Here is a 21,310-nt window from a genome sequence, read left to right on the forward strand (position 1 = left end):
TTCCATCTGTGTTTTCAGCTGCTGTGCCACTAATTGCCCAGAACTGAAACTAAACGTATCTTTTAAGGCAGTGGCATTTTAACCCAAAGGGCAGAAGTTGCTGTTTTCTAGTTTAGATGGGCTTCAGCTGTGATGGACCGAACCTTAGTGTTTCCAGAACCAGCATTATCCTCCACAATCAACCATCAGTAAGGGCTGTCCCCAGAGCAAAGTAGGGAAACCAGTTTATTTAACATGCAGCAAAACAAATGCATCTGAGATGTATTTACAGTAATGACTGTTTGGTATGAAGCAAGAACCTCAACCTACTGACAAGGAACACTCATTCATAGCTTAATTTCAAAGTCTATAACAATGCATTTCCACGCAGCAAGACTATGGCATCTTTCCATGTGGCTGTACAGCACATGCAGTGCACTGCCAGTCAGTGAGAACACCACCATTCTGCAGAAAGCACTTGTGCTCTTCTGACTTCCGCAAAGTCACAGCGAGATTCACGAATAGGCATCTAAAGCAGTGAAATCTGCTTCCTCGGGATATACTGACAGCACCTGGGCAGACTTAAGTGACCTAAATACTATCCCTATGCCTACCGTGCCTAAAGTGGCAAGAGCGTTTCTGAGGCAGAAATTCTTTCCTTGTGCTCTGTCACAGTCCATCAACTTAAGTTGCTGCTGTCTGTAGGAATCTCAAAGACGCGGCTCCCTTTTGCCACCCTCCTTGTCACAGAGCTAACAAGACTCTGGTCCTCATGAGTTCGGAGCAGGAACATACAGTGACATACCTGGCCAAAGCTTTGATTCCTTCCCCTCGGGGTTTCCACAGTTGCCTGATACCTCTGATCTCTTCAGGCCTTTAAATCCAGTTTTTCTAGTATTTATTTCTCGCCTCAGAAAAGATGACACAACTAACTGCAAGCTGTATTTGAGTCATGGTTTTACAGCCTGTATTAATTCCAGCAGCATTTTGTCCAAGGATCCATCCTACCTGTGCTTTTGTCAACGGATGTTACAAACATTCGACAGTGTCTCAAAGCAATTTGAGGCACTGCTTGAGATTGTACATTGAGAGAAGGAAGGGACTTCTGTAATCAACTTTCAGTCATTTAAACCTTGTTTCTAGTCAATTCCTCTGCCACCTGCTAGCACTGAATACTGATGTCCAGTAAAACCACTCTCCCTCTTCTGGAGACGATTGCACTTAGCCATTTAATACAGAGAATTATTAAAGCAGGGCACGCATCACCACAGCCCAGCAGAGCCTTCTTTCCCTTCCCTGCTTGTTTCTGTCTGGCCATCCTAGAGCTCTACTATTTACACGTTGAATTTCACCGTACTCATCTCAGTACTGAACTACAAAATGACACTGCCTGCAGGAGGGGACCTGAGAGACACTCTCCTCATCCCTGGATTAGAGGCTCTACAGACACTTCTGCATGCCAGGTACCACCAATGCTGAAAACAACTTTCCAGCCCTTTTTACCTCACCACACTTCTCTGTTCCCCACACTATGGAATGCCATGAGGACAGAAAAATAACCAGTTTAGCCGTTTGCATACAAAGCAGCCCCAGCTGCCCCAAATGGGTACAATAGAGAGGCAGCCCACAGTATAAAATAAATGTATTAACTGAAGATGCAGCAGTGTCACACAACACAAGAGCTGAGGTCTGCTTACACTGACCACTGGGAAAGAAGCAGATGGAGGGAGCTAAGGGAGCTAAGTGCCATTTCAGTGTTAAAAAAAATAAATAAAACAAAAAAGCATTACCTCGTGGAGCCAGCATTATTGCTTAACATGCTTAGCAGGTCCAGGCTGGCACTGAGGAGGTAAAAGTCCGAGGAACAACACGTGTAAGGGCTCTGCACTGAGGAAGCTTGGGGTAGCATCACTACCATCATGTAGGTCTCTCTGGACAGCAGTACAGGAACACGCTAACTTACACCTCCTGTTGACAGGTCTCCCCTCAAAATGCAGTAACTTCTAGTTTAATAGAGTGGAAGATAGAATCAGATTCACCCGGAGGCCGAGATGAAAGCAGCCAGCACTACGTGTTACCAGCTGCCTTCAGTAAAACATTCTGGACTAAAGCTACAAGCAGAGTGGGCAGGACATGTAAACAAAGCTGAACATCACCAGTGGATAGCATGTGTGTCCCTCCCGTCACATTCACTTCAGTCTCGTGGGATCCTTTCCTGGTCCTGTCACAGAGTCTCTGTCAGAGTTTCAATGTCATAGATTCCCCCACAGCTCTACTGGGGGGAACTGATCCACTTCACCAATCTCTGTGGCAAGCTGGTCTCCCAGTGCGAAGGTCAGTCTGTACCTCAGCCTCACCTTTTCCTGCAAAAATGACAAAACCCAAGAGCAAAACATGAGAACAACCCCAGTTGTTCTGGCACAAAAAATCTCACCATCACAGCTCTACAGAAATCACAACGCTGTTGCATGCTGCAGAGGGAAGAGGGTCAAGGTAACCCAAGTTATTTACCTTACAGATTTAAAAATACAAAAGCTTTATTGCTTAGCATGAAACAGCGGAAGAAAAGCATGAGTGATCTGCAGTAATAGTTTGCTATACGTGTAGCTAGCATCCACAGCTCAGCTGCTCTCCAAAGAACCTGAAGAATGATGCTGGAATAATCAACATCTTCAAGACTGAATTATGCATCACATGCAAGAAGACAAAGAAGGTTCTGCTCTGCAGAATTCCCAGTAAGCAGCAGATGGAGCCCATCTTTCAATAGAGGATCCCCACGTGCTTCAAAAAGTGAAGTTTCAGCAATCTGCAAACATCCCTTTAAATATCATAAATTTCAGCTGATACCTTAAGGCCACTTTTGCTATAATTCTCAAACACTTTAGCATGCAGCTTTGAGGTTTACACATCAGGCTACCTAAATAAATAACTGCAGGAAGGGTTTCCACAGCTATTCACATGCTCCTAGCATCATGAGCAGAAAGGAGAGTATTAACCATGCTATTTCACTGGTCACAAGCGCATCCCACAATACGCAAAGGGAAGGGACAGGACCCAACATCACACTGTTTGTTCAAGTCTGTCAGGCTGCACAGAACCTCAACACAGCAGAACTCTTTCCAGAGAACCAGTTAATTTCACATCACACTAATCATCATTACAGCAGGACACGTTCAGTGCACAAGGGATTTAAGATAAGCTCCTGAAGCAGCTCCAATTGTTCTCCTCTAAAGCAAAGCCCTATAAGACTGTTGTCCACTGATGGGAAAAAATGTACAGTGTTTTCTCAAGTTTTTTCTTGCTGAAAAAGTCAGCTGGGGAAGAGACTGTGTACAGCCCCTTTCAAGCCCTGAACTGAAATGTCACTGATCTGCTGCTGCGGTAATTGCTTCTGGAGGGCAAACTAGGAATTAAGAGCTGTGCTTGCTCACGGTTTTGGTCCAATATCCCTGAAGAATTCATCTTAAATTGTATCATTCTGAAAAGTGACATGATAAATCCCACTCTGTTATCGTCTATCCTCACCTTTGTAGGATTTGCCAAAAGCATGATTTGGGTGATGGCAGCAGGTGGCTGGATGGGATTGAATGGAGACAGCTCTGTGCCAGAGGGTGGCTGCAACTTCACTTTCATGGACTGCAAACAAACAAACAAAAAGAATGGAGCATCTCCTACCTTTGGGGACAATAGAAGATGTATGCAGAGACTGTGGAGACAACAGCAGACATCCAAGATGAAGAGAATCAATCAGTGTGTGAGAAGGAGGCAAGAACCGGTCCACTTGCAGAACACAATAGGAGCAGGCAGACCAGCAAGTCAGTCCAGAGTAAAAGCACTGGGGTCAGAACACCAACTGCACCCCTTCTTACCTGAGTGCTCTTATAGCAGAGGCTTTAATGCAACTTAATGACAGTGAGCAGATTGTAGCCATTTGGGCCACACTTTTCAAAACACAAATCAACCATCCAAAATTATGTAGCTGCAGTAACGACCAGAAAGGAACATATTCTTCAATTTAACAAATCTTCATGAAATTCTGATTCCCAAACACCTTAAGGATGGGTTTATCCACATAACAGTCCTGTCAATGTGCTATCTGAGCTATTTACATGACCAGACACAGTTGGATCGATTTTAGATAGAAAGAAAAACAAAACATGTACTACTTGCAGTTCTTGACATGTCCTGTTTAGCATTTTCTGATTCTAACAACTACTTTTATGTTTTGAAAATGGGCAGAGCACAGACTACAATAAGGCAGAACCAGTGTGTTGCAATCTAAGTCCCCAAGTTCATACCCAGACCGCCCTGAACACGCAGATTCACACTGTGGGTCTGAACCATGCACCCCTACCTTAGGTACAGCAGCCTGCAGCACAATGTTCTTCACAGGAAGGGGTGCTGTGTTCAGCATTGAGACTACCACAACCAGTACGTCTGACCTTCCTGGGGGGCACTCCTTGGCAAAGTGCAAGAGGATGCGGAAGCCATTCTTGTCATAGGCTGTCACTGGGAGGGCACTGCCTGCCACAGAGCAAGAAGAGGAGAGGAACACAGTTTATGCTGCAGAAAACAATCTCCAGCAGTACTGTCAATCTGACATTTGGCTGGGGTGTCTCACCCTTGTTCTCCACTTCATAAACTCCGTCAGGAAGCTCTGATATTAAAAAAATGTCCAGAGAATGGTGAAAAACCTGAAGGTACTTACTAGGTTTAATAGATTCCAAGGGAACATGGACGTTGGCCAAAGAAATTTCAGGTGCCTTCATAGGACTGCCTTGCTGCTGGAATGATGCTGAATGGAAGAGAGAGCTCCCTGAGACAGCAGTGCAGCTGTTTGGGAAAGGAATTGGGGGTGTTCCTGGGGCAGTGACTGCCAGCCCTGCAGGTATCATTAATGGAGAAGATGTGACAGGGGCTGGCAAAGTAACCCCAGGTAACACTGAGGGTGTTGCCATGCTTTGGGTGGCAGCCCTGGAAGACAGAAAAATCATGGCAAAATTAAGCTGAAAGTGAAACAAGCATTCTAGCACAAACCCAGAGATAAGAGCAAATCACAAGGACAAAGCAGCAGCCTGGAGCCAGTAAGGTCTTACATAAAAAGCAGAGCTACAAGAAAAATGGTGTTGGTAGTATTATGCATAATTCTCCCTAATTCAGTAAAAAAGCAAGAGTCCCACCTTGGCAAAAAAGGGCAAGGCTGAGATGGCCAAAGGCCTTTGAACCATAACAGCCAGTTCAACTTTACACTGCACACTTAAAATCTGGCAATAGCACAGCTGTTGTGCTTTACGTGGTAGTTTCTGCCTTTCTCTGTTGAAGCTGGGACTGTTATAATAGTTCATAAAAATCCCAGGCACACATTCCTACCAAACTGAAGTTGAATGTCTGTCTCTGAACCTGACATTACAGCAAGCTTGGTTTCCTAAATGCTGAGACGAAGGGAAGTCCAAAACTTTTAGTTACCCTTTAGCTTCCTCAAGCAGGTGTCCCAATGTATCCATCTTATGAGACATACTGCTCCCCGCAGATGAACTTAAGTACCCAGAAGCAGCTGGAATTGTCTTGGAAGGCTCCACAGGGGCACCCAGCCCAGCAGAGAACATAAATGGCATGGAGTTTGGTGCAGGCATGCTGGGAGCAGTCTGAGAGGCTGTGAAAGCAGAAGGCAGTGTCACTGATGTTCCACACGTGGTCTGCAATGTGTGATGGAGAAGAGGGCTCCCTGAAGGGTTGCAAGCAGTAGTCACCATCTTTGGATTGAAGAAATTCAGGTCCAGCTGCTCATTCTGCAAGAGAGCACAAGTACATGCTCTCAGTCACTACTATTCCCCGCTGCAGAGGTGGCATTGTTACAGCAGGAGAGAGATTACTGCAAGAACAGGTGGTGGGTGGCAAGCAGCAAAGTCTGTGGCCTATGTCAGGACTACATCTGATCTGTAATTTAAGCAAAGGAAGTGCTAACATCATGGGGGACAGACTGGAAACAGAAAGCCATGTTCAGAGATATCTACTCCATTCAGACACAGCTATCCCAGATCTTGGGGATATGCCAGACTTCCCCTCAGTAACAGCAACCCCTCTGCTTGCATGTGATGTTTCTGTAAGGTGACAAAATGTGTCATGAGACCTTCCACAATGGCAAGCCCTCCCTTCCTTCCCTGAGAAAGTCTCTCCTTGCTACCTCGAACACGCTCCACTGGTTGTTTTCTGATGCCTCCTTCCCTGCAGGGGCTGGGTCATTCAAGCCTGAAAGGAAAAGTAAAAATAACAAGTAGGTAATGAGTAGAAAATGAGCTAGGCTGCATACCATGGCAGTTGTTTCAGTGCCAAACTACTTGATTCAGCAAGTGCCATAGCCCAAAATCTTAACGAAAGACCAAAATGGGTTGCAAGTCTACACTGATGAAGAGACCAACAGAACCAGTAACCAATCTCCTGCATGTGGCTTTTCTAATTCATCCTGATTTACAGCATCTCCTGCTATTCATAAATGAGCTTCGCATGCAGGCATTCTGCAGGCTTCTTCTAACACTCCCCATCAGGTGCCTTTCTCTTTAGTAGAGCCACAAAGTCAGCAGTGAAATCAGTACCAAACTGCAGTCTGCATGTCTAAGCATCCACAGCGATCAGTCTGCAATTACACTCAGGGTATTTCCATCTGAAGCCCATTCTGGGAACATTAGAATTAAATACCAACTCACAGACCAGTTCTTATACTCAGGATGACATGAGTGTCTCAGAAATCCTCTGGACTTCCTAAGAAATAACAGACCTGAAGACATGCAAGACTGACCAGAATCACAGCAAAGAAACATATCCCAGTATAAACGTTTTGCGAATGGCACAAATTACTGTTCCCATTTGCATCACCCAAATCACCAAATTCTCTCAATTCCACCTCTCAAACTCCACCAGAGGGGAGACTTAGGGCTCACTAAGTAACCTACTGGAGGAAGCAAAAGGAAAGGAAATCTGGTGTGGACAAAATATGTGGACTTTGCCAGGCAGGGATTGAGCAGCCCTTTTCTCAGCTCCTTAGTGTCTTACCTAAACACAGAAGCTCCTCATCCAGCAAGGAAAGAGAATTAGCCGTGCTGCTCTGCTGAGTGGGTGCAGCCTCCACTTGGCTCAAGGAACTGCTCCGCAATTGTGAAAATGTCTGTGGAGGAGGCGGGAGAATGGGGATTTCTGCTGGAACTGGGGCTGCTGTGGGAGCTGGCGTCAGGGTGGTGGGTGGAACTGGAGGTGTTGGGGTGCTGGTGGCATCCAGTCCAGAAAGGTCAATGAGGGTGTTGAGGTTATTTGTGGAGTTACTCCCTGTACCAAACAGGAGATAAGCACAACTAGGAGGGGAAGGCAAAAGGCTCAGAGCAAGAACATTGTACAGAAGCCACTATCAGAGAGATGTTTTAGGTAGCATGGATACGCACTTAAACGTGGTTTATGGCTCTTACAAAGGAGAAAGCCCACACAGTGTCCATCTAACCATTTACTTAAACCAATCCAGATGCTTAGGAAATTTCCATCTGAAAAGCAGCACCTGCTTGCTCCAGTCATTGCCTAGAAAACTCGAAATTGAATAGCTGGCTTCCTAGGAACTCACCTTCCACTCCTGAGATCACTCGGAGATCCACTTCACCATTGATCACTTGCCCCTCTATTATTTTTTTATAGGAATTTATCACACGGGATAAATTGTCACTGGCCTGCAGAATATCTCCTACATGAAAAACAGTCAAACACAACCTTCAAGACTTTAGCCATTTTGCTCCCACTAATGCTCAGAATACTCAGCCACCAGCTACATAATTAGCAAGAAAAAACACAATTATTTAGCCACTAATTCTGTTACTGTCTGTTCTGTGCCATGCTTCTCCAAGCAAGACCTTGACCTTTCTAGGTCCATACACATTACATACACAGTAACAGAGAAAATGACTCCAAGGTTTTGTTTCCCACGTAACTCTTCTCCCCTTCCAAGACAGCAGCCATCCCGTATTACCATCCTTCCCCAGCCTCCCACTAATACTGTCAAGCCCCTGTCTGAATTTAAATGATAAGCATAAAGAGGCAAGGACCTTGTCTTTTATTTGCTTGCTCAAAGCAAAGCTCATCCACAGTGAAGAGGCACCTTTACAGCAGCCATTCCCTTGCTCAACCCTTCAAAGGTCATTGGTCATAACAGCAGTTAAAAAGAAGTGTAGCTTATTTTACCCAAGCTGCTGTCATTATCCTCCGTCTCACTGGCTAGTTTGAATAATGTCCGTCTTTTGGTTTCACACCTTTCATAGAGCTCCTGAGAAGAGAAATCAGGACAAAGGGTCTCATCAACCAGGAAGCACTGTCGGCAATACCAGTCAGCACAGAAAGACTTCCCAGCATTCTCTGGAAAGCCCAGAACACAGAAACCAGCCTCCTTGTGCTGGACATCCCAGCTGTTTTAATTTTCATCTTCTTGATGTTCTCCCAATCTTGCAATGCTAGCTATAGGGAAAGACAAATTTTCTGCCATGTTCCACCTACCCACAGTGCTGCGAGGGACAGTTATTATCAGCAACCAGTGAGCCATAGTAAAAACAAGAATCAGAAATTGCAGCTTCTTGATTCTGCTACACTGCATCTTTGGAGAACAGCTGTACCTGATTTCAACCATGTGCAAGAGAGCTATTATACACTGTCCTTGCAAAGCACTGAGTCCTTTGGCGAAGTCTTTAAAAACATGGCTATTACATAGTTGTTTCCAAGAGCTCTTGTTCCTTGTTACTGCTCCCCATTTTATTGCACTGCTTGTAATTCTTTGAAAAATTCAAAATGTGGAAAGGAGCAAAGGACTGACTGCAGTATTTCTGGGAAGCAGCAGCTCAGACATACCTTCATGAGCTCTCTATCAGCTTCTGATGAGTCCTCTTTGCTATAATGAACCAACATCTCATTCAGCAGTTTCACATTGTTATTTACTTCCTCCAGTGTGTGCATACGTTTTGTCACTTTTTGAATCCGAGCCTCATCCTTCAGGATGCAAAGAGACATGAAAAGTAAGCTTTCCTGTAAGGATTCACTGCACCAAAACAATAGGTTGTATCTGTAAATCATACCAGGTAATGTCTATTTAAGATTGAACTAAAAAAATCCCAAACAAAACAAAACAAACGCATCAGAACAAAACAACTGAAAGATTAGGGAAGTCTACCAGGCCCCAGTGGCAGGGGAAGCTTGAATGGAAACATTTCAGTAATCTATATTTCCTCTTCAGTCAAGAAGCTATACTTCTTGGAGGGTGGGAGGGATAGAATCACAGTGAGTCATTTCTTGGACTTCAGGTTTGTAATGATGTACTCTGTGTGGATGCAGCACAGCTCTGCAAACAGGAAGGTGTTTCCATGAGGTGACTCAGTCTGATGACTCAGACCTCATCAACCAGAAGTGGTACAGTGGTGTTTCCACCAAATTCTCATGTGAAAAGCCATCTAAAGTGACAAGAAATGAGTTAACTTCAACATCACATTCAATTCTTGAATCTTTTTGCCCTGTCTTACCAGGTGCAACAACTACAGACATTTCTGTGTTAAAAATACCTCCCTGCCAGCTGTGAGCTAGGGACAAAATTACCAGAGCATTTATTTCAGTCAGTGCTGTTAAGTCATCAGATGGCATCCTTTTAAGCCACTAATCACCTGGATACCTGCAAGTATCTTAGAGGTTTTAAGAAAACAATAGCAGGCCGGATGTTGCTAATAGTCAGTCTCATTCAGTTATCTATAAAATGAACTAAGACAATGCCTCTGAAACCTGAGAAACCAAATATTTGCCATTCACATGATGCTAAAGTTCTCCAACAATTTCGAATCACCTTTTAAAACTCTGGAAGAACACCACCACCAACTGGGTTCAGTTCTACAGGGCTTTCTTACCTCTTTTACCATGGATTTAATAAGCTTGTTTGCCTCTTGTAAATCGTCTGGGTTTTTGCTTTTCAGTAGTTTGGCTAGAAGCTGGAAGACAAGAAGGGGATATTTGAGAAACAAAGACTGGCAAAGGGAAGTTGCAAGAAGAAATTAAGGGAACAATTCATGGAAAAAGATATACGGTTCACACTGCTTTCACAGTCAGTGACTTCACCAGGAGTCATATAAGGGTTTATTGTTTTACACAAGTTGCTACATTCTTGCTTCTAAACAGGCCGCACATGCCACCAGGTCTCAAGAGACTTGACATTAGACAGTTATTCCTCCTGTGCATGATTTTTGGCCCTGTCAGTGAAACATTCTTTGCCTGCTAGTATTACAGCAGGATGGCACTTTAGCAGCAAGTTACTACATACCCATAACAGGTCTCAGCCTAGATGGACAAAGTAGCTGTGCTCAAACCAATGAATTCTTTGAAAGTACAGAACATCTCTCCCAAAATAAAAGCCGAATTATTGTACTTTCCTTTCTTATTCTAAACATGCATTAAGTAATTACTTTTTGTTAGTGGTTACAACACAAGTCTTCACTATACCTTGGATTTCTCCTCATCATCAAACACAGGGTTTTTGGGACGAGGCGGTGGAGAAGGAATCAGGATTTTGTCCACAGGAATCACAGGATCAAACATTACAATCCCTGAAAGCAGAGAGAACCCACAAGGATTTGCAATTCAGTCAGGCCAGGCGGTACACCATTTTATTCATGTGCTGTTGTCAAAGTGAGCAAGCAGCCAAACCATCCATCGATGCTACCGCACTATTCCAATGCACAACACAGCATCAAAAAATCAGTGAGCACTTTAAACTATTTAAAGACTAGTTCCAGGACAGGGGTGGGAGAAAGGGCACGGAGACCCCTACAAATCCAAACATAAGCATTTGCAAGGTGTTTCACTGATCTAGGTAAAATTAAATAAAAATAAAACGCCAACGCAGTCCCCCAGTCAGTGAGTAGCTTCCTCAGTGCTTCAGGGAATTTTTCCCTTGTTCCACGTCCTGTCAGTCTGCTCACATCATTAAAAGTTTTTATGTTTCGTGCCACTCCTGCTTAAGGAAAGAATGCATAAGTGAGCAGCTGACCTCCTACCTTGTCGCTTCAGCATGTAGTAGGCATCTTTGATTTTATATTCTTCTGGTAATGCCACTGTCCAGCTATACAGCAGTTCAATTACTTTGGTCTTCACTTTCTCAGAGACCCGATCTCCTAGGTACTAAGAATGAGACAAAGATGGAGATTCTCCACATTCTCAGTTTCTTTTTGAGAAGAAAGCCCAAACCCAGACAATAGGAGGAGATCAGTGATACACACTGAAGTGTATAACCAAAGATCTAAGACACCGTATTGAGAGGAAAAAATGTTTCTCTAATTTTTCTGAAGTAGCAGCGAACAAAGTCTTTGAGATGCCAAATCTTATGCTCTAATTTCTGCATCGCTGATGTTGGAGTGATCCCTCCCTCCCCCAGAAATATAAAATTAAACAAAGAAAACAAGGAAAAATCACCAAATAGTTGATGGCTTAATGCTTCATGTAACACAGGGGCTCCCATAACAAGGTTTATACACTAATAGTAAATAGGCACACTTATTGAGAAAAGCCGTAACAAGAACACACAAGAAGATTAGCAAACAAATGCTCATTGAATATGGACTAATGAATGCAGCAAGGCAGACAGAAACATTTTGGAAGTTGCCTGCTGCTCATGAAGGCCAGGCAATAAGTAAATGCAGCAGCAAGGCTCAGGGACTAACCTTTGGAGACACAACTTTTATTAATTCATTCAAAAAACGAAACTTTCCCACTTCATTATGAAATCTTCTCCCACAGTTCTTCATACAGGCTTCCAGCACCTGCATTCAAGTGACAGAAACAAGAGCTGAAGTGAACGCAAAAACTCTACAGTAACAGCATAGATGTATTCTGCTTATAGGGGAGCTGAAGGTCCCCTGTCAGTGAGCTACAGGCACCAACCCCCAAATCTTTAGGTGACACACCAAGAAGGGCTGCAGTAACTCTCCTACTCGCAGAAATGTATTTATGAATCAATTACCTCCCCATTAAAGTTCAAAACAAGAAACACAAAAACCTTACCTGAGAATAACAAAGGAAAGCAGCTGAAACTAACAAAGACTTGTCTGTTGCTACTGACTAATATGGACACTTCAGCTTGGCAGGCATGCTCCCATTCCAGCAGAGGAGCCCCAGAATTAGCCCCAGCTAGCCCCACTAACACACACTGTGCTCCTCTTATACCCTGCATGGAAGATGCCAAGTGACATGTAACTGGATTGGAGAGGTGGCAAGGACTACCTACTGTCAGTGCTTGGACTGCCTCCCATTCCTGCGGCGACTGGATCTTATGAGCCAGGAGTCTCACAGCTATCTGCGGCCTGAAATAAGGCAGGTGCTCATTACAAACAGAGCAGACAAACACAGCAAGGTATTTTCAGGCTTTCACAAATTCTGCTGTTTAAAAAAGACATTTTTCATATGATTAAAATAAACGACATTCAGTACTTTTAGGCTGACAAAAAATCTTCAGGGCATCTCTAAGCCTGGTTGTTTGCGTGTATAAAAGGAAGCGGGGCTGGTAGTCTGAAAGCAGTTCCAGATTCCTCCCTGGGATGGGCCAAACAACACCCAGTGCAGTGTCCAAGACCAGGAAATCACATCATCACTCAATGCATTAATTTCCTTTTTCCAGAAGAAAACATGTCTGCCTTAGCTCACAGGAATGTTGTGACCCAGGAGGTTTCCTCAGTTAAGCCCTGTACAGGTTTTAATGACATGAAGCACTGAGAGTTATAACCCTGTCTTACAGACAGCAAACCAGGATGAGTTTGGCTGGATGAGAACCCTGCAGCAGAGGCTGACAAGAGGCAGATTTGGCTTTCACTTTCCTAGCGCTCAGTGTGCACATAAACCATGCTGCCCTTGACATAAGACAAAGCAAACTTTGCAACACTTTGTTTCTTTTGTTGCCAATCTTCTTTGAAATATCAGTATTTATAGGAAGCCCAGCATGAAACCCTGATGATCAAACGACATGTTCTAAATTGTGTATGTTCAATTATCTGTATTAATATTCTAAGGAGGTTCAGGACACTCACCCCTCAAGCTCTTTGTTGATCTGGTCGCAGAATCCAATGATGTATTCCCAGTCTTCTTGCCTGTTAGATGGGTTAGTGGCTTTATCTTTGGCAAGGGAAAGGGAAGATGTTACTACTCAAGCAAAAAGAAACATTATAAAAGGTCACGCACTTCCTAGAGAAAAGCCTTTGACATCTGTTACCAACTATAAAATGAAGAAAGTTCACATATGCTACATTTGTCCAGGGGAAACAATATATCCAAGCTGAGGCACCCAAAAAACCATCAAGAATCAGATTAAAACAAACAAACAAACAGATGCCAAACATGAAATACTTCAAAACATGCAATTTCCATATTGCAAACAAAAGTATAAAGAAAGTATTTGAGCTCACACAACTTCCCTCCGCCTGAAATATTATTTGGTTATAACATTAAACTCTTCAGAGGCAAAGCTCTTGGATTTTTTATGTGGGAAATAGTTTTTGCATTCCCTGGGAGTTTAGTAGCAGTAAGAGCTGGCAGATCAGGTGTTTAATATCAGTCATGTAGCACTGACATTTGTTTTAGAGCATCAGGGGATCTGTTAGATGCCTCAGCATTTCTCCTGGGAACAATGAGTTGAAATTTATTATTATACATTGAGTTGTTCTTGCAAGTAACATGGGTGAAGAGGCCGACTCCCCCCTCACCACAACGTCCCTGCAGGCAGCTGTAGAGAACGATAAGGTCACCCCTGAGCCTCCTTGTCTCCACACTGAACGATCCCACTCCCTCAGCTTCCCTTCACAGAGTTTCATTCCAGACCCTTCTCAGGTCTGTCGCCGCTCTCTGGATGAGCTCCAGGGCCTCAATGTCTTTCTAGTAGTGAGGGAACCAAAGCTGAGCACAGTACTCAAGGAGATGAGAGCATTGCAGGAGAGCCACTTTTCCTTGCTTACCCTTTTCAGCACGAAGCTGCATCATGCTAATGAAGACATAACCTAAAGTCCTCTATTTTTATGTGGAAAACTTAAAATGTAGGCTGGAAGCTCCTCTGCACTGCCTTATAAATGAAGTTCAACCCTTCCATGCAAGAACTGGCTCCAGAGGAAGAGCTTGGTGCTCTTGGTATCTCTGTTGAAACAGCCAAGAAAAAACAGGTTCTGCCCCAGCCCTGTCACCATCTCTGCCATGGCTTTTAGACAGCACTTCGCTTAGGACACAAATTGCTTCATACCTGACATAAGCATCAGAGCCAGTCAGCACCCATTTGTTCTGCTAAATCTCAAAACACGAATGAGTCAACATTCAGATGCATCATTAGATGTGAAAAAAAAGGCCCTTATTTTATTTTCTACATAGAGCAACAACTTCAGAATGCAAAGAACCATTAAGTGACTGGTAACGAACACTTCCCGCATTTATTTCTCCACAGAGTTAAGACAAAAGCCATCCTACAAAGCACTGCCCCGGCTCAGGCTCAGCACATGAATGGGGAATACTCTGCCCAAACCCACCGGTCCATCAGACCACCTGGATCTCACCAACCACAGAAACACCAAGGTTGGAAAAGACCTACAAGATCGTCCAGTCCAACCACCCACTTATCACCACTAGTTCTCAAATGCAGCAGAGTGCAGCAGAGTGCAGCAGAGTGCTGGCCTTTGGCAATACAAGAAGGAAAACAAAAATATAAAGAAAAAAGAACAGTGGAACATGTTATCCACCCGCACCTACTATATTCCTACATATTGCCTAAGCCTGACAGGAACGTGATACAGTAAGTTTCATTTTGGGAGGAGCAGAACAGGCAGCACCCAAGTCAAAGGACCCAGCTGTGCTCACGCAACCATTGCTATTTTCTAACCACCTCTTTTATTTCAACTCAGTGCAAGGGAAGCACCTGCAGGCAGTTAGGGAACAGGAAGGATCACCTTCACTCACCCCAGCTGCCTGAAACGAGACAGAAGATGAAGAAGCAAGATAACTGCAGCACTAGGACATGAGGGTGGTTTTACTTCACGGCTCTGTCTCCACCAGATGAGAAAGAAGGGCAGCTGCAAGGCTGGATAGTGCTGTTACTGAGTTTGGCATCCTCCTGTGACCGGGGAGCTGCTGAGCCACCAAGCAGCTCTTGCCCTTCCTTTCTATAAAGGACACGGTAGGTGCACACAGCCCTCAAGGTTAGTGTTACACACAGTACGTCCTACTGATAGTTACAGGAAAAGTAACTCCGAAGGCCCAGGGAGAGCACTCAGATGCGCAGCCTCTGCGCCCCATCTTCCTCATGTGCACAGCTGCTCTGGTAATTTATTGACAAGCAATCTGTGCTTCCTCACTGTGGGAGGAGCTGTGCATCACACCGGCACAGCACATCACCATCGCAGTGACGAGGCATAAATGTTTTATCTTAAATGAGAGAGCAATGCTCAAGACTTGAAAAACGTGCACAGCTCTGCAATAAGGGTTACTGCAACAGAAGCAGGCAACACTGTTTGTGGTGTGGAATTGCTTTGTAATGCTGCTCCTCAGCATGTTCTCCAGTGACAGAGCTGCACTGCCCATGCAGGGAGGATGTCATCTTCTCTCTCAACTTCACAACTAAAAATAAAAACAAGAAGCACCAAGGAGCTTCCCAGGCCGCACAGTCTCAAATGTCCTTCCTAATATAGATATTCTCACACTGAATTGGGTGAGTCAGTCCTGCTTAGAGGAAAATTAAAAGGAAGGGATGTGGGCGTTTCTTCACATGTTTTACTGGATACAATTAAAAAGAGAGAGATTGACCAACTGTGGGAGTTCAGAGAAGGAGCAGAACAACGAGGGGACAGAAGGGATCAAAACAAGAACTGAGAGCTGAAAACATCCTGCAGCCGATAACTCCTGCAAGTGATAACACCGCGTATTGATTTAAATTTCATATAAATGAATTTTAAAACAAACAAGAATTATTTGATCTTAAGAACCATGGCTCAATATTTCGGTCATTATAATCAAACGAGCATATAGATATAAGCGCATAGTTATCCATTAGGTCCTATATTCCGAAGACTTTGGGGGAAACGCGGACTCATTAAGACTGGAAAAGACCCCTGAGGTCACCGAGTCCCCCCGCCGCACTCACAGCCGCTGCGGCAGCACCAGACCCCGCGCCGAGAACGTCGGCCAGACGAATCCCGACCGAGCCACGCGGGGCCCCGGGATCAAACAGCTCCGCGTCCTCACAGCATCCTCCTCCTTAACAGCGGATCTTTAAGTGCCGCAGTCCGCAGCCTTCCAAAGGCACAGCGGGCATCCACAGCTCCTCCTCCCGCGGTGCCGCCAGGCAGAGCACGGCCCGTCCGCTCGGCAGCACAACGCGGGAGCGACGTACGCGGGAACCAACGCGGCTCTGCCCCTCAGGGGAACCGGCCCGACAGACCCGGGCGGGGGGAGAGGCGGCAGCAGGGAAAGGCGGGGATCGGCCTCCGAGCGAAGGCAGCGGGGAAGGTGAGGACGGGGCTGGGGGAGGAGAGGGAAGCGGTGCTGGGGGGGCTCGAGCCCACGCTACTCACTCAGCCACGACTCCAAGCTCTCCCCTTCCGCCTCCGCCATGATGCCGCCCGCCCCGCCCACCTGCGCGGAGCCGTGCGCGCTCAGTGCCGCCTCAGCACCGCCCCGTCCCGGTTCTGCGTCTGGGGCGGTTCGGCGCCGCGCGCGGTGGGCCGGGAGTCCCGGCGTTCGAATCTCGGTGCCGCCGCACCGGGCGCACGGAACAGCGGCAGGAGACGTTCCTGGCGGCCGCAGGTCGCTGCTCTTTTGTTTCGAGCCCGGCTGTTCGGTGCGGTTTCTTCTGTCTCCCGCAGGCGCGGCCGGGCCGCCTCCATCCCCAGTCCTGCGCACTCAGCAAGATGGCGGCGCCCACGGCAGCGGGGCTGCGCCGGAGTCTGAGGGCATGGCTGCCTCGGTGAGTGCGGCCGGGCCGGGAGCCGCGATCCCTGCGGTGACACCGAGAGCAGCGATGCGGGGCGCGGGGCTGCACGCGGGAGGAATGCGGGCTGGGAGCTGACGGGCCGCCAGGTGCCGAGAAGGCCAATGGCTTCGTGGCTCGTATCAGAACGAGTGCAGCCAGCGGCAGCAGGGAGGTGAAATCCCGCCGTGCTCAACAGCGGTGAAGCCGCACCTCGAGTACCGTGCTCGGTTTTGGGCCTCCCGGTACGAGAAGGACATTGAGGCCCTGGAGCTCATCCAGAGAGGGGCAGCAGACCTGAGGAGGGTCTGGAACGGAACTGCTGTGAAGGGAAGCTGAGTGGGATCGCTCGGTGTGGGGAAGGGGAGGCTCAGGGGTGACCTTATCGCTCTGCAGCTGCCTGCAGGAAGGTTGTGCTGTGGCGGCCTCTTCTCCCTTGTGGCAGTGATAGGATGGGGGGGAATGGCCTCATGTTGTGCCAGGGGAGGTTCAGGTCGGACGCCAGCAAATGCTTCTCTGAAATAGTGCTCAGTGATTGCCGGCAGCTTCCCAAGCTGCAGTGTTTGGCTCCCATTCAGTTTGCTGTGTTTGTGGTGCAGGGATTGCTTTGCAGCAGCAGTGTGACCCTTGTACATTGAATAGTGCCTACAGCTCTGCTGTTGTAAGTGATGGAGACACCTCACATCTAACAGGGACTTCTGAGATGTGTTTTCATGGCTGTCCAGCTCCCCTCTGAGACGTACCAGGTGTTGATTTACAATGTTCCTTCTTGTTCTTTGCAGGCTGACACAGGTGAGATGGAGTCGCTACAACCCCAGCTTCCTAGAGCCAGAAGTGAACAAAGAACTGTATCAGAAACCTTTTAATGAGCTGTCTGAAGAAGAAAAGGAAAAGCAAGAGCTTAAGGCTGTTCGTCCCATTAAAGCAGCTCCTCCCAGTATCTCCAGCTCCGTTTTCAGTGATCCCATGATCAGGTCAGAGAAAGCACCATCTCTGTTACTTCCACTTCTGCAGTTGATTAACTGAGAATTTAAATCAGATTGCACTGGGCTTTGTGTTCACAGTAAATTCACCAATATGATGATGAAGGATGGAAATAAAGTGCTGGCCAGAAGCCTCATGGCTCAGGTGAGTGCTCATGCTTCTTCCTTCTAACTCTTTTAATGCCTTATCTTCTGTATACTTTCCAATAAAGGCCCACAAATGTGTCATCTGTAGGACACATTTTCAACCCCTGCTCTGACCTACAATAATAGACATTGGCTGGTGGCCCCATCTGGTGTTTTTCCAGCTCTTGAAATGGGGACATGTGCCCAAACTGCTAATTACAGAGGCTCTGGGGTCTTGAGTGCCAGGCTTTGGAGGGGAAGATGCTTCATGCACACAGGTCTGTATCACTGTGTCTGCTTCGTCCCTTCCCTCCCCAGCATCTGTCCCAAGTCATGTTACTTGACCTCCTCACCTCAAATGCAATGTCTAATAAAGAAAGTGCTGTAAAATTATTTGAGTAAGAGATCCCTGATGGGCCTGTTATCTGTAGGACTGGAAAAACAGCTGTAGGTTCGAATGTATATGGAATTCTTGAAAAAGTGGTCTATTTTCACGGGATAATCCATCTGTGTACATCTCCTTTCTTGACTTTATCTCAAGACTCTAGAGAACATTAAGAGGAAGCAACTGGACAAGTACCACAAAGCTCCAGATGATGAGAAGGAGAAAGTTGAATGTAACCCTTACGTCATTTTCCACCAGGCTCTGAAAAACTGCCAGCCTATCATTGGACTCAGCAACATCACGAGAGGTGGCAAAACCTACCAGGTGAAATGAGGGGGTCTCGAGCACATCTAGTCAGGGGAGAATTAGCCAGGGAAGCAAATGTGCCGGTTGCTACCCCTTCAGCTCAGCCATTCCTCTCACCCAGCAAGAAAACCAATTTGCAATCTAGATTAAAACAACACCTAGAAACCCTGTCCAGGATTAGAACTCCAGCCCCTGAGCACGATAATTTCCCTTAGCAGCATCAGTCTCTGTTTCTCTGACTAGATGAAAAGTAGGATATTGTGATTTAACCCAGCAGATAGCTGAATACCACACAGTGATTCACCTCCTCCTCCCCCCCACCCCAGTGAGATGAGAGAGAATTAGAGAGAGAACAGGGAGAGAATTAGGACAAAATGCAGTGGAATGGATGGGTTGAGGTGAAGACTATTTACTAAGGAAAAAAAAATCAAAGAAAATAACAGTATTTATACATATATATATATACACATATATATGTATATACATACACACACAAAAACACAAAATACAACAAAAGCAATTGCTTACCACCCAATGACCATGCCCAGCCAGTCCCCAAGCAGCAGCCCCTCCCCAGCTAACTACTCTCCCTTATATTTGCATTATGTCAGATGGTATGGAATGCCTCTTTTACTTCAGTTTGGATCAGCTGCCCTGGGCCTGTCTCTTCCCAGTCCCCTTGCTGGCAGAGGAGCTGGAATGTCCTTGGCACTGCCCAGCAATAAGTACAAACAATGGTGCATTATCAGCTTTGTTTTCCTTCTAATGCCAAACATACCCAGGACTGTGAGAAAAACTAATTTCTGTCCCAGTGGAACTAAGACACATATGCAGCAAACAGCGTCTAAGGAGTCAGTGGCAGGCAGCAAACGAATGAGCTGTACAGGTGCTCACGGACCAATCCTCTATTCTACATCATGGGACTTGAGTAGAAGCCCCAGATCTCTGACTTGGGTCACAACAGCAGAAAAGATTGACCAGATAACAGGGCAGGCTACTGTCCCTCTCTGTGCAGTAACTTGTGGTTTAATGTGTCTCAGGTCCCTGTCCCTTTGAAGGACAACCGGAAGCGCTTCTTGGCCATGAAGTGGTTAATCACTGAGTGCAGGGAAAACAAGCACCGTCGGACACTGATGCCTGAGAAGCTTTCTGAGGAGCTGATCCAGGCCTTCAACAATGAAGGGCCCATCATCAAGAAGAAGCACGTGCTGCACAAGATGGCAGAAGCCAACCGGGCTTACGCCCACTTCCGCTGGTGGTAGGACTTTGCACGGGATGCAGGCGCTGCAGAGCTCTGCCAGCACTCTCAGGTCCCAGGGAGCAGAGTCCCCGCGCCACCTGCTTGAGAGAAGCTGGGAAGTAGAGGGAAAGGTGGGAAATCCTTCTGGGCAGCTTCTGAACTAGGCCAAGGAAGGTTTCTCCAGTCCCCACACAGTTCATTTGCTTTGTGCTTGTCTGGATGGGAAAAGGAGGAATCTGAAACAGTTACTGATCCCTGCACAGATCTAGGTTTTTCATAATCACGTTTCTGTGAAGACAAGCTTTATATGCTTTTGTTACAGCAACACTGTACAAAATAATCTGTTCCACTTATGTGTTTGCTAGGGACTTTTAAATCTCCACTCTTGCAGCAACATTTTTCTGGCTGCATAACTAGGAAAGAGCAGATCTGGAGGGTTTTTTCCATACCATAATGAACCTTGACTTTTGGTTCTGGTCATCAGCAACACTGTACGGATTTCAGGGTAATGTTAACAGAAAAAATAATACCAGTGCTTTACAGGGAAGGTTTCTTGATTCCAAACTGTTGTCTCCATTGCTTTTATCTCACACTGTTCTTTCCAGGTGCTCTGGTTGCATGAGCCCCCTCTGCCACCTTATACTGGAGGAAATAATTGACATCACAACCTTCTTGCCTTTGTCAGGAGAAACTTTTAAGTATTGCTTCCAGCTCAGCAGCTGCCCAGAGAGAAAGCAGGGCACGTTAGTGGAAAACTTTTATTACAAAGAACACCCAGTAGACTATTTTTTTTTCTTTCTTCCTCTCCCACTCTTATAAGAAACACACTATACTTGAACCTCACCAGAGTTTGAAAAAACCCAAAACAGTTACTATATAAAACATAAAACTTGTTTCTAGCCACATGTGCTCGAGAACCCGTATCCTGCTGTAAGCTGCCAGCAGATATTGGTAGCTAGTGCCCCATAGTCATACACACAAGCAGATACTGCCAGTCTGCTGGAAGGAGTGAACAGCAGCAGTTTGGTGAGCTGCTTGTGATGCATCTGACCACAGCATGTTCTGTAACTTTTCCCAAACAACCTGGTTGGGACTGTGAGCTGTAAAACAGTTCCCCTCTGCTTCCCTCAGCAGTGTTGGCTCTTGGGTCAACCAAAATGCTCTTGGCTTTCCTTAACACTTATAGAAAATGCTGGTTTGAGCTAGAAGCCTTGCTTCCTGCTGGCAGCAGCCCACCATTAAACAAAATGAGTGGAAGAACTTGCTGGTTTCAGTGTGTGCCCCTGTCTAAACATTCAAAA

The 21,310-nt window shown here is 46.0% G+C and overlaps 2 protein-coding genes across 6 annotated transcripts; one reads left to right on the top strand and one right to left on the bottom strand.

The window, feature by feature from the left end:
* Positions 1 to 189: 189 nt before the first annotated feature.
* GGA3 (golgi associated, gamma adaptin ear containing, ARF binding protein 3) lies at positions 190 to 16,891 on the bottom strand. Of its 5 annotated transcripts, none has more exons than XM_072351740.1 (17): positions 16,575 to 16,891; positions 13,059 to 13,143; positions 12,263 to 12,338; positions 11,700 to 11,798; positions 11,037 to 11,160; positions 10,483 to 10,586; positions 9,894 to 9,974; positions 8,854 to 8,991; positions 8,197 to 8,278; positions 7,586 to 7,702; positions 7,030 to 7,299; positions 6,110 to 6,228; positions 5,446 to 5,768; positions 4,688 to 4,953; positions 4,334 to 4,503; positions 3,505 to 3,615; positions 190 to 2,342 (listed from the first exon to the last, which is right to left on the bottom strand). In XM_072351740.1, exons 1-17 carry the CDS (start codon positions 16,612 to 16,614, stop codon positions 2,232 to 2,234), a joined length of 2,316 nt encoding a protein of 771 aa, XP_072207841.1. In that variant the 5' UTR covers positions 16,615 to 16,891; the 3' UTR covers positions 190 to 2,231. The 5 variants fall into 5 exon arrangements, with proteins under 5 accessions (XP_072207841.1, XP_072207838.1, XP_072207839.1 ...); XM_072351737.1 differs by having other exon boundaries at positions 6,164 to 6,228; positions 16,575 to 16,684; XM_072351738.1 differs by having other exon boundaries at positions 4,688 to 4,812; positions 16,575 to 16,684.
* On the top strand, positions 16,232 to 20,564 carry MRPS7 (mitochondrial ribosomal protein S7). Its single transcript, XM_072351745.1, has 6 exons — positions 16,232 to 16,509; positions 16,866 to 16,966; positions 17,752 to 17,943; positions 18,034 to 18,097; positions 18,620 to 18,787; positions 19,810 to 20,564. The coding sequence occupies exons 2-6, from the start codon at positions 16,911 to 16,913 to the stop codon at positions 20,029 to 20,031; spliced, it is 702 nt and encodes a 233-aa protein (XP_072207846.1). The 5' UTR covers positions 16,232 to 16,509; positions 16,866 to 16,910; the 3' UTR covers positions 20,032 to 20,564.
* The last annotated feature ends 746 nt before the right edge of the window (positions 20,565 to 21,310 follow it).

This window comes from Excalfactoria chinensis, chromosome 17 (assembly GCF_039878825.1).
Source record: "Excalfactoria chinensis isolate bCotChi1 chromosome 17, bCotChi1.hap2, whole genome shotgun sequence".
NCBI classification, from domain to species: Eukaryota; Metazoa; Chordata; class Aves; order Galliformes; family Phasianidae; genus Excalfactoria; species Excalfactoria chinensis.